General features: G+C 35.3%; 1 protein-coding gene across 6 annotated transcripts; it reads left to right on the plus strand.

Moving 5' to 3' along the window:
- Positions 1 to 48: 48 nt before the first annotated feature.
- LOC106664021 (probable isoaspartyl peptidase/L-asparaginase CG7860) lies at positions 49 to 7,979 on the plus strand. Of its 6 annotated transcripts, XM_014389379.2 has the most exons (8): positions 4,096 to 4,413; positions 6,400 to 6,518; positions 6,591 to 6,795; positions 6,853 to 6,930; positions 6,994 to 7,222; positions 7,281 to 7,408; positions 7,480 to 7,590; positions 7,655 to 7,978. In XM_014389379.2, exons 3-8 carry the CDS (start codon positions 6,618 to 6,620, stop codon positions 7,855 to 7,857), a joined length of 927 nt encoding a protein of 308 aa, XP_014244865.1. In that variant the 5' UTR covers positions 4,096 to 4,413; positions 6,400 to 6,518; positions 6,591 to 6,617; the 3' UTR covers positions 7,858 to 7,978. The 6 variants fall into 6 exon arrangements, with proteins under 6 accessions (XP_014244859.1, XP_024083206.1, XP_024083207.1 ...); XM_014389373.2 differs by lacking the exons at positions 4,096 to 4,413; positions 6,400 to 6,518 and adding an exon at positions 49 to 195 and having other exon boundaries at positions 7,655 to 7,979; XM_024227438.1 differs by lacking the exons at positions 4,096 to 4,413; positions 6,400 to 6,518 and adding an exon at positions 715 to 824 and having other exon boundaries at positions 7,655 to 7,979.
- Positions 7,980 to 13,376: the final 5,397 nt, after the last annotated feature.

The raw sequence follows: 13,376 nt of genomic DNA on the forward strand, positions 1-13,376 counted from the left end.
TAATTCCACACCAAACCACCAATGTCGCTAGCACCTTTCTATCGACATTTGTTCCACGACTCCCGTAATATTTAATAAGAGCCGGTTTTTATCGCCAGATCTACAAGCAGACCCTCTTTAAATAATTCTAAACAGGACAGAATTATCAGTCGACTTTTGTTACCAGAGACCAAAACGTCGAGAACAATGGAAAAGGTGAGTCGGTATTTCATGCTGTTGGCTACCCAAATCGGCGAATATTTTTATATACTCATTTTTGTTTTTATTATTTAACAATACAGTAAATTTCTTACCTTTTTAACCCTTCTTGTATGTAAAAAAAATCGTAGCGGTTAAATATTTATAATGGGTTGAGAGGATATCGCCAAGATCGAGGTATTGATCGTCATTTACTTGGCAACATGGACGATGACGGGTGAGAAGGCGTGTAAAAATAGTACGCACGCCGAAAATCTTGGAACTAATCAGCAACGAATTTCAAATTCAAGACGGAAGTCAACAAACATAAAATATACAATGATGGACAAATTTAACGCACCACTCAATTTATTTAGTTTAAAATTAAATCTATTATCTTTCCACATAGTGGAATTAGGAGCTCAAAGTAAACAGCAAATAGTGCTTTGTTTACTTTTGTATTGTTTAATCTTGTTTGCATTAAAAAAAAACCGGTCTTCCATTCTGCTATGCCAAATGATCGCTTTCAGATATTTTTCCGTCGTCGGATTTCATTTGATATTACTTTTCGCGTGCCTCATGCTTGGGGTGTTGCTCTACCGGTGTTGGATTCATTAAGGATCCATTTTAGGGCAGAACTGATGAAGGTGGGGTGAGTATGTAGATTCAGTTTTTGAAAATGTTCACAAAGTTGTAAACAACAAATTACAAAAAGTCCATTTTTGGGGAGTTTCCTTTTTTTGTGGAGGACACACGATTCGGGGCTACCTTTGTTGACCAACCTGTCCACTTTTTCATTGCTTCAATATCCCGAATGCCTAGCGACCCATACCAATGAAATGCCTTCGTATAAAAAGTAATCTTTAATTATTTAATGGGCAGCCTCCATTTTTTAAAATGTACAAAATGACCACTTAATGGACAGCATGCTGTAAAATATACACTCATGCATAACTTCTTTCTTTAAAATATTTGCTGTTGTTTAAAAAGAAATGTTAACTTCGGTGTTTCGTCAATTCGAGGACATCGGTCTTACCCGTCCTACCGTCGTATTTGGTCTTCATCAACAGCTAGGTCAATTTCAGTCCCAAATTTTTAAAACTAGACACTTTACTTGATATTCTTCCATCACCCCTTACATATAAACTAACATAATTAAGGGTCGATGGGTCACTTAATATTCCGCCATCGGTTCTCTCACATTACACATTCACGCTACTACATACATTCAATCTCAATATACAACACAAAAAGAAACAAAAAACGGGATATCTACCAAGTACATAAACAATAAAATAGCTCTGTTTATTAAAAACAAAAACCAAATATTTCGTCATCGGTCTTTTCACACTTCACATTCACGCTAATACATACAATCTCAATGTACAACAAAAAAATAAACAAAAAACGAGATATCTACGAAGAACTATAAACGATAAAATAGCTCTGTTTATTAAAAACAAAAACCAAATATTCCGCCATAGGTCCTTTCATACTACACATTCACGCTACTACATACATTCAGTCTCAATATACAACACAAAAAGAAACAAAAAACGAGATATCTACGAAGAACTATAAACAATAAAATAGCCCTGTTTATTAAAAACAAAAATTAAATACTCCAAACATTCCGTCATCGGTCTTTCACACTTCACATTCACGCTAATACATACAATCTCAATGTACAACAAAAAAAGAAACAAAAAACGAGATATTTACCAAGTACCTAAACAATAAAATAGTTCTGTTTATTAAAAACAAAAAACAAATACTTCAAATATTCGGCCATAGGTCATTTCACACTACACATTCACGCTACTAGATACATTCAATCAAAATATACATAAAAAAAGAAACAAAAACGAGATATCTAGCAAGAACTACAAACAATAAAATAGTCCTGTTTATTAAAAAAAGAAAACAAATACTTCAAATATTCCGCCATCGGTCATTTCACACTACACATTCACGCTAATAGATACATTCAATCTCAATATACATCAAAAAAGAAACAAAAACGAGATATCTACCAAGAACTTCAAACAATAAAATAGCCCTGTTTATTAAAAACCAAAACCAAATACTTCAAATATTCCACCATCGGTCACTTCACACTACACATTCACGCTATTACATACATTCAATCTCAAAGAAATTGTCAAGTACATTTTATAACTGTATCAAACGTTAAAACCGGACTATTATTTCCATTTGAAAAAAGAGGTTAATTTTTGTCGAATAATATTCCTATTTTGTGTATTTTCTTAAAGAAATATTTTATAAATTTTAACGGTACATATGTCGTTCCGACCATTCCGACTAATATCAAAATACTAGGGGTCAACAAATCGATAAATTTAAATTAAAACGAAAATTCATATTAAAGGGTATCTAGATGTTCTAAAACAAAATTTCATATTAGTTTCAATAAAAAAGAAAAAAAATTGATACACAATTGATTTGAACAAGTAGAACGGCGAAATAAAAATATTTAAAAAAACGGAAAATTTCAAGTTTTAATTTTTTTGGCGAAAACGGCCTATTCACAAGAAGTGAACCATCCTGGTGTCCCCTTATTGGCCTATTAATTAACCTTAAATGTAATCCATAATATTTAGTGGTCTACTGGCCAGATTACTTCTTTCAATTACTTAATCTTTTTATGTAAGGCTTTGGTTGAAATGAAAAATTAAGTGTCATGAACGGAATTCGAGCCGAAGGTCTTGGGTTCGAATCCCGCTCGTGACACTGACTTTTTCATTTCAACCAAAACCTTACATAAAAAAGCTTAAATGTAATAGTAAAATTGATGCCAAAATAATTAAATACTAGTCTTGTAAAATTAAAAGATCCCGATGTTTATTTAATCTTATTTTGCCACGTATACCTCTGTTGCTTTCGTTGTTGTTATTTTAATGTTTCACTATACGCAATATTTGATAACGGGACCGGTAATAAATAATAAAATTATTCGATAATAAAACGAGTTTTAAACTGGGCGTCCTTTTCGGTCAACAACCTCTTTATTGGAGAATAAAATGCCTGCTGACTCTTCCTTAGAATGCTCTTCTCAGTGGTCAAGCAGGATTAGGACAAGAAACTACTAGCTAATGATGGATTTCCTTTTGACTCTGTTTGTCGCGATTTTTATATTTAGATACTCTAATCCTTCAGAAATTCAAGTTAGTATTTTAACAAAAATAATCGACCAGATCTTTTGTTAATGTGTGGTGTTTAGTGACCGTTAGCCAATGATTAATTGGAGATCGTGAAATGCGGTCTGGTGTGACGTAGGTTTTAGAAAAACATATTCTTTATCGTGCCACGTTTCAATCTTTATCGAGATCATCTTCAGGGTTCAAACTTTCAAAATGTTTATTTTGTTTTGTGAGGGCACTCTCAACACGACTCACAAGAATGACACATCTACACGGAAAACAAACACTTTCAGCACTGAAGATGATCTCATTAAAGATCGAAACGTTGGCACGATAAAGAAAATGTTTTTTTAAAACCTACGTCACACCAGATCGCAACTTACGATCTCTGAATAATCTTTTGCTAATCTACGAGATAATCTTTATTTTCAATATAAAAAACGTTTTTGTGCTAAGTAGTGCAAAAGATAAAAATTACCCATTATCTTTTTCATTCTGAATATTTAGCTTTAATCACTTCAATCCAACAAAAACACTCGAATTATTCATTATTTTTTATTAATTAAGAATTTGTCTATATAACTTTGGAAATTATCGTATTTTTATTGAAAGTGATTTAAAATTTAATAAAACTGACTTTTATTAATTCATTTGTCTAAGACCTTAATCACATCTGGCTTTTATTCCTATGCTGTTGTACTTATCGTTCATTAATGAAGATTCGCTACAATCTTCAACTATTTTTAGAGCTGTTGCGAGATGTGACGTAGTGGTTGAGACTGATAGGAGGACCCGGGGTTGGGTCTTGGCGGTTAATGAGTGTTTTATTATTACCTTTTATGTTGTAGAGTGATGTTAATGTATGTATAGTAGTGAGTAGTAAAAATACTGGTTTTTGATACGAGTGGTTTTTATTAAAATACTAAACCCGTAAACATGGCGCAGTCGAAGTGAACGGGGCAAAAACATTGTCTTGGTCGTGTGCGAGTTAACGAAAAAATAATTCTTCAAAATCATGGAGCAGGAGGAAAAACCAGGGAAAGGAAGCGAGGTGAAAAACCTCCAGAATATGCAGGTAAAATCTCCTGACAATTTTACGTTCAAGCCCACCGATTGGGCAGCTTGGAAAAGACGATTCCAACGTTATCGTGCGATAAGCGGTTTGGAAAATACGCCGGGAAGGCACCAAGTCAGGGCGCTGACACACGGAGCGGTTTTGACCGAAGCGTTTACCGCTTCGGTTTTGCTAGGTTGTGACACACGCAGCGGTATGATGTGCGTTTTGGCCGAAGCGGTTTTGTTTTCTCTGTTATTAAATGTATCCTATAGCAGTGCATATAAGCATTGAACGTCGCAAGGTTTTGCAGTTTGTTTAACAAGTCCTGTTTAATAAATATATTGTTCTGTAACTGTATGTAACTTCGTGTATTAGTTACAGCCTTACAGACTATTCCCCCATGTAGTACTTTTTTTTTTCTTTGATGAACATTCCATGGAACTGGCTACAAAGTGAAATCTCACAGTTATCTACACACTACGTCTCGTTCGGTTTNGGTCAAAACCGCTCCGTGTGTCATCGCCCTCAATGTCCTCATATATTGCATGGGCGAAAAGGCGGAAGAAATATTAGATTCATTTCATCTCGAGGAAGATCAAATCAGTTCTTACGAATTAGTCGTCAAACGGTTTGAAGATCACTTCATTCCAAAAAAGAATATAATATATGAACGTGTAAAATTCTTGCGTAGGAAACAAGGCTCGTCAGAACCTGCTGAGGACTTCATCACAGATCTTCACACGCTCTCGAGATCCTGTGAATGGGGCACTCTTGAAAACGAAATGCTGTTGATGGGTATTATCATTGGAATGAGAGACCAAAGTTTAAGCGAATACTGGTTAAAAATACTGGTTTTTGATACGAGTGGTTTTTATTAAAATAGTAAACCCGTAAACAAGAGCACAGTCGATAAACTGCATGCTGTATTTATTGACCTGCCAAGGCACATTTTATGATAGGTTTTAAAACTGTTGGATGCCTGAAAAATATATACATTTGCGTTTTGTATCGTTTACTGATTACTGATTTATGTAAGCTCAAATCTGTGTATACTGAGTTGGGCTTGCCACTTTTCACAGTACATCGGGAATTAACAACAAATTACCGGTAGCCACTGACAATCACCATCCCGAGTGTTGGCAGTTTGGTGTCAGACCAGAAACAAACAGAAAAACTACTAAGATGATCCATGATCAATCTGCTTGCTTGACACTGCATACTCCGGAGGCACATGTATAGACAAGAGTAAGTGTTGCCGGGCAGAATAAAAAATAAATAAACTGCGGAAAAAGTTCTCTGTTGGTATATGTATGCATTCATACACCTAGGAGAGGAAAATTTAAATTCTAAAAGATACATGAGACCTGATAACAAAACTTTAGTGTCCGGTAAAAAGACTTAAGCTTAATTAAATTATCTAGATATTGGTAGTATTGGTTGTAGTGCCTTGTCGTAAAGAGGCCTCCTTTTAGCATTAGCAAAATTAATCACCAGTAATGTCTGTATGACATCCGAAATACTGGCAGTAGAAATCCTGCAACTGACTAATTTATTAGATTCATGCTTATTTTCTTTTTCTCTAATAGGTCTAAGAAGAGTGTAAGATTTAGAAAAATATGAAATATTTTCCAGTAGGGGTTCATGCTATACAATTCACATGTCTGCACTTCATGCCAAGACTATTCATGGGTGAATGTCATGGAGTAGGTATTTTTTAGTTAGTTATAATGCAATAAACACACATTAATAATACATTAATGTTCTCATAGAAACAAAATGATTTGATTGGCCGTTTTCTATTTGATAGAACAGGATAGATAGACCAGGAAATGGCCAAATCAAAACAACATTTATTTGACTATGCACAAAATTCAATAATAATTTTTTCAAATTTAACTGCAAGTGTTAGATAAATTTTATAAAGCCAACTATTAATTTTTTAATATGGTCATAATCTATTATTTTTGTTTGCCTGTCCTCGCTGTGTTTATCTGTCATATACAGACGATGACTTCAAAAGTAATTGGACCCAACACTGAAGCTGGCGAGATGCTGAAAAGCTTCTGATAAAGCAACACAGCAAGTTTGGCAGTTCAAATTGATTTGTAATGACCTAATTACAGGTTAATCACCTTGCAGACCACACAGACAACTCTAACTATTAACATTTATTTAGGAATTTTATATATTTATAGGAGCTGACTTTACCTGGAGGTCTGCCTATGCTTGTCGTACATGGTGGTGCCGGAGATATCCCAACTTCAAGGATCCAGCCGAAATTAGACGGAGTGAAAAAATCCGCTCTAGCTGGGTATGAAGTATTGAAGAAAACAAATAATGTTTTCGATGCGATAGAAGCTGCCATTCATGTAATGGAGGACGATGAAGCGTTTAATGCTGGCAAGTCGTTACCATTTATTATTTGTAATTTTTTATATTTTTAAAAATTTTATGCAGGCAGAGGTTCGGTTTTGAACTTAGCAGGAGAGGTTGAAATGGAAGCTTTAATAATTGAAGGCAAACACTTCAATGCTGGTAATTAAAATGTCAATTTTAAATAAATATATTATTTTATTTTATTTTAGTTTCTTTTAATAGGTGCAGTCACACTTGTGAAAAACATTGCCCATCCAATTTCTTTAGCGAGGATGGTCTTGGAGAAAACACCACACAGATTTTTAGGAGGTGCAGGCTTGGAAGAATTTATTGTTAAGAACAAAATCCCTCGAGTGAACGATAGTTACCTTATTACGGAAACTGCAAAAAGGGCTCTTGAGAATTTTAAAAATATGGATTCTCAAGTTCCTACGAAGACTGAAATTGGCCCGTACGAATTTAATTTAATTCTCCATTGTTTTTATTTTTGTGCTTAATGTGTACTTTAGTGATGAAGGTGGTGTCGGTACTGTTGGATGTGTCGCTGTGGACACAAATGGCCATGTCGCTTCAGGAACTTCAACAGGAGGAATAACAGGAAAGTACAAAGGAAGGATAGGCGATACTCCTATAATTGGTGGGTAGATATTAATATCAAGTATTCTATTTAGGAAAACAAAAATATTTAAACGAAATTTTTGAAATTAGGCAGTGGGGGTTACAGTGATGATGATATCGGTGCTGTTTCAACCACCGGCCATGGTGAATCCATCATGCCATACAACCTTGCTCACAGGATTCTGACAGAAATAGCATCAGGTAGTGAAATTTGTTATATTTATATGATTATGTAATTTCAGATTTTTTTCTTTTTCTTTTAAAGGAAATTCAGCACAAAAAGCTACCCAGGTCTCATGTGAGAATATGACTAATCGTTTCAAGAATACAGCTGGGGCAATAACAGTAAGCAACAAAGGTGATGTTGGTGTTGGCTTCACGTCGAAGAGGATGGCATGGGCTTATGTTCATAATGGCGAGGTTCATTATGGTATCGACCATGGTCAACATCTAGTGGAAAAAATTTAAAAATAATACATTAACTTATTAACTATTGTAAAAATTGATTTCTGTGTTAAAAAAAGTACTGACAAAAAATTTGTTAATTCAACTATTTCAATAAACCGGGTTTCAATTGTAATAGAAAATTTGTTGCAAGATTTCTTCATGGGGTCTATCGGCTATGAACCTATCATTTGGCCATTTAGATTTCATATCAAACCAACAAGGATAGACAAAACAAAATGATCAGAAATGACTGAACTATAGCAACATCTATTCTTAACAAAGCAGTATTCTTCCCAAGATACTGGAGGTCGATTGGTTTATTGTTTTGAATGTACTCCAAAACTGACATTCTACCGCTGTTGAGATCAAACAATGACTTCAACAAGTTTGAAATGTTAATTTCAGTTGACACACTATAACGCAAAGACTTTCAGAAGCTACGTGCGAGAAGGCCACTGGCCCAAAACTTCTGACAGGCACAAAATAGCTCAGTTAAGTTTTACAAGAAATCACATCAATTGGTCTAAGCAAGATTGAACTAAAGTCTTGTTTCCAGTTTAGAGACAAGGTTTTGTTTGAGGTCTTCTGACAGCCAAGAGAGGGTTTGGAAAAGAACAGGAGTGCCATATATCCCTGCAACGTATTCGCTCCAGAGAAGCTATGGAAGTGGTGGTATGGTTTGGGCAGGCATTTCTATGGAAGGTCGCACAAACTTGATTTTTATTGAGGATTCATTAAAACAGCTGCGTGATATATTGAACATGTCTTATCAGAAGTTCCTTATATGCTATTAATTGGTGACGGTTTTTTTGCATGAGAAGGTAAGGCCCCTTACAGCTAGGATCTACTTGGAACGGGCTTCAATTTAATGTTTGGAGGTAGGTTGTTGGTTTTATGTCAGGATTACATGCTGGAATACCATTGAATCCCGTTCCAAGTAGTCACCAAGAATCTTAGCTGTGGCCTTGCATCGTCATGGTCAAAATCAAACCATAGGCAGTTAGTGGCATATAAGGAACAGCTTCTTCTGATAACACCTCTTCAATGTATCGCACAGCGGTTAGGGAACCCTCAATGAAGATGAAGTTTGTGCGACTTTCCATAGAAATGCCTGCTTAAACCATAATACCACCATGACCATAGCTTCTCCAGAGTGAAAATATTGCGGGAATCTTTGTCCTATGCTTCTCCAAACCATCTCTCTGTCAGAAGACCTCAAGCTAAACTTTGACTCATCCAAAAACAAGATTTTAGTACAATTGATGTAATTGAAAGATTTACAGTGTGGGGGTGTCGGTGATAACAATGGTTTAGGCGATGGTCACTGTAAGGTAAAGGTCCGGGGTTCAAATCCAGCGACCCTGCATTCGAGCTTGACATACTTACAAATGGGCTTTTTGTTCAAAAACACCGGCACCCTGAAGGTTGATATGACCTCTGCTGTTGCGAACCCTCATAAAAAATAAATTCTTTCTTTACAGTGTGTAAACTAACATTAATATTTCTAACTTGTTGAAGAGGTTGATTGATCTCAACAAAAATAAAATGATCATCCCTCTGAGATGTGACATGATGGTGTCCTGACCCGTGCCTTCTTGAGGACAGTTGTACTGGGAATGTTAAGCACCATGGCTTAAAATACGCTTGTCTTTTTCCATCTTCTAGCAATACTATGATTCTTGTAGAACCTGTATCACTTAAAGTCATTACTCAAACAAATTTGAAACTTAAAAATGGTACAACAAAAAAAAATCAATCATTAGAAAGAAGTTTTTTAGAAAAATCAAAAAAGACGAGATTATCTATTCAAAGAGAGACAAAAGACAAAATCCAACTGTAAACACAAGTGGGAGATCTGTGTTTTATTTACCTCTAACCCCTTAAAACAAACCAAATATTGTTGTAATTGTAATAGAGGATTTTATAAGAGATAATCAGAATATTAAAGGTAGACACTTTTTTGTATCTCAGTGTAGTACAATCTTTCGTTGGTTTCCAATATCGCTTTTCAACATCAGCAGTAGATCAATGTTTCCCACAGTTTGATCATCCCAGGTCTCCTTTCCCAAAGAGGTCCAATAGGTTTCAGTATATGTCCGCGTGTTTTGTCTCAAGCTGATACATTTCCTATGACCATCCCAGATTTCTTTATCCTAAGAATAGCGCTTCTGATATTTTCAGATGTCCGCGTGTTTTCTCACGAGCTAGTCCTTTTTGTGTTCCTGAGCAGCAACGACTTTTCCGCAATTTTATCATTCACGTTAATCTTGTTTGAAGAACTTCCGCCATTTTCAGCAGTTGTCTGCGTGTTTTCTCTCGAGATAGTACTTTCTTAGGTCACCGTCAGCAATAAATCAATATTTTCCTCAGAATGATCATCCTAGATATCGTTGTTCTAAGATTTGAGCTACCGCCATTTTCAATAGATCTGCGTGATATCTGTCAAGCTAGCAAATTTCTTATAATCATTCAAGATTTCCAGGTCAGAAAATCGCGCGCCCGCGATTTTAGATAGGGGAGATTTGCGTTTTTTTTAAGCTATACCTTTCTTAGGTCCCCAACAGCAGAAATAAATTAATATTTTTCGCAGTATGATCATCCTAGATAGATGATTCGCTCTTCCATTGTTTCTTAACAATGTCCGCGTGGTTCTTCTCGAACTAGTCTCTCTGTTAGGTTACTAACCTCACTTCTCAACATCAGCAGTGAATAAATATTTTCTACAGTTTGATTATCCCACATTTCGACCATTTCAGCTACCGCAATTTTCAATAGATGTCAGCGTGTTTTGTCTCAAGCTACCACCTTTCCTATATTAATTACAGATTTCCTTGTCTGAAAAATCGCGTGTCTTCCATTTTCGGTTGATGTCTACGTATTTTTTCTTCATGTAGTACTTTTCTTAGCTCCCAACATCAGCAATAAATCAATATTTTACGCAGTTTTATCATCAACGATAGCCTTGTCCGAAGATTCGCACTTCCGCCATTTTCAGTAGATGATCGTTTTTTTTTTCGCCAGTTCTTTTTTAAGTCTAAAGTTAAAAATTGGTCAACAGCTAGTTGATCAAGCAAAAACGCTTCTGAGCATAAATAACATCACTCTAAACTAAGAGTGTTTAGAAATGAATAACAACTTGGGAATTTTTGTGATACATAGTTCTATGCTAAATTTTTTTTTTAGCAGACTGATTTCTACGTATTAGCTCTACAGCAATTGGGTAAAAAACCTTGTGGAAAAATCTAAATTAAATTTAATCCTTTCCTAAAGGTTAGGACTAATTTATTAGCGTAATGAATGTGCTTTTAGTTAGAGTTTCAGCCAGGCTCTCTAATAAGGCGGCCAGAAACAGATATAGCAGTGATACGACGCTTTTAACGTCTCAATAGATCTTAGTCTTGCTTTATATCCTCTGTGTACCATACAATCGTGACCTATACTCACGTACACCTTCATTAACCACCTGGAAAAACCATTTCGACTCATACGAGTCAGATAAAACCAAACGTTATCGGCTTAATCTGTGAGCTTACCACGTTGAAAACAAGAAAAAAAATTACTTTTAGTTCATTGGGTCATAACATTATTTAGATTTCCTAATCTCTTAATTTTTCTTTCTCATCATCCTCATACAGAGGAAACAATTAGCTTGCAGTTCGTGCACGTACGAATTATAATTCATAAAGTTTACATTTTTCCTCGCTAAACAGAAGATACAATTAGCATGTTGATTACAAAATACAGAAGAAAATAACCTGAGGAAAACGTAACATAATAATTAAATTAGTATGATTTTGGAGTTTATAAGTAAACGTTAACATTTTACAACATTGTTTGCATTTGTTAGCTATTTGGGTTGTAGAATATTTTTAATTATAATAAAACAATAAACTTAACCTTAAGATTAACTGTTTTTTAAGTAATCCTCATAATTATTGCAGCTGATAGTTTTAACAACCTTGGAACATTCGTAAATAATGCTGCTACAGCAAAATTTAACGGAAGAGAAAGAAATTTACAAAAAAATTTACTGATTCATGCTAGCCTAAGTTTTCCCGATTCTTCAACGAGCTCAAGATGCTCCTGGGGAGGTGGTAGGTTTAGAGTTAGGGGATAAAATTGCGGCATCGTCCGCCTAAGGATGGGACTGCCAGGCCAGCAGTATAAATGGTGTATAGGATGGGACCAAGAATACTCCCTTGGGTGACGCCAGACCGGATCGGTCTTATTTCAGAGAACTCATTTTAGGATTGGTAATTTATAGTGGGTAAAAACTGCTTCAGTTTGAAGAGAACTCCCGGGTACCAGACCTGTCAAAAGTTCGGGACAGTTCTAAGAATGCCCCGTGATGTACTGTCACTATGATAGTAGCCATCAAAATTTATAAGTGTGTGTGTCTGTACATATTCGACTTTGCTCAGAGAATTCCAAACCTCTTCATCATGAAGTTCTGCACGCTCAATGGACAGAAAGATTAACCAAAAAATGTTTCGCGATGGGGTGGATGAAATCCCAACAGTCATTCTTTGGGGCCAACATGGGCATGTACAACGATGATCCCATGTGCAGATTATGTAATGAGGAGGAGGAAACAGCCACCCATGTCATCTTCGAATGCGAAGCAAAAGTTCAATGGAGATTTAACCTAACATACGAAAAAACTTAGGGAATGAAATTGTAGCAGGGACAGTCAATTACCTGATACTTCTAAGAAGAAGGATTAAGTCCATTGCACTGAACTAAGGAACTAGGAAGGTACAATAAGCCAGAAGGCTGCAGTGCCTGGGGAGCACAAAACCAGCTTCCTAGAATCGTCATTACCATACCATACCATTTATTAATGTGTGTGTGAATGTTTATCTGATTGGCAATAATGATGCCAAGATCTTTAACAATTTCACGTCTAATTATTAGCGAGTCTGATAGCGTAGTTAAATTTGATACGATATTTTGTTTTATGGAATGTCATAACTGGAAATTTGTCAGAATTTAAAAGAATATTATTAGTTGGACACCAATTATTATGCTTTACTGTGGCATGTTGAAGTTGTAAGAAGTCAGAAACAGGATTAATTTTTAAGAATATTTTTAAATCATCTGCACAAAGTAAGGTCATAACGAATGGAAGGGAATCAGCGTTTATATAGATTTTAAATAGAAAAGGCCCTAAGTGCGACCCTTGAGGAACTCCAGAAGTTGCTAGAAAACTATGCGACAATATAAGCCTCTTTGGTAGTACCTCTGAAAATAATATAAATATAATAAAAAGAATATTATCTCAACCAAGAACTTACATAGAAAGAGTAATTAATTAAGACTAACTAATATGGATTTTAAACAGAAAAGGCCCTAAGTGCGACCCTTGAGGAACTCCAGAAGTTGATAGAAAACTATGCGACAATATAAGCCTCTTTGGTAGTACCTATGAAAATAATATAAATATAATAAAAAGAATTTTATCTCAACCAAGACCTTACGTAGAAAGAATAATTAATTAAGACTAATTATAGATTTTAAACAGAAAAGGCCCTAAGTGCGAC

The sequence above is a fragment of the Cimex lectularius genome, unplaced genomic scaffold (assembly GCF_000648675.2).
Source record: "Cimex lectularius strain Harlan isolate CLEC.00 unplaced genomic scaffold, Clec_2.1 scaffold86, whole genome shotgun sequence".
Lineage (NCBI taxonomy): Eukaryota > Metazoa > Arthropoda > Insecta > Hemiptera > Cimicidae > Cimex > Cimex lectularius.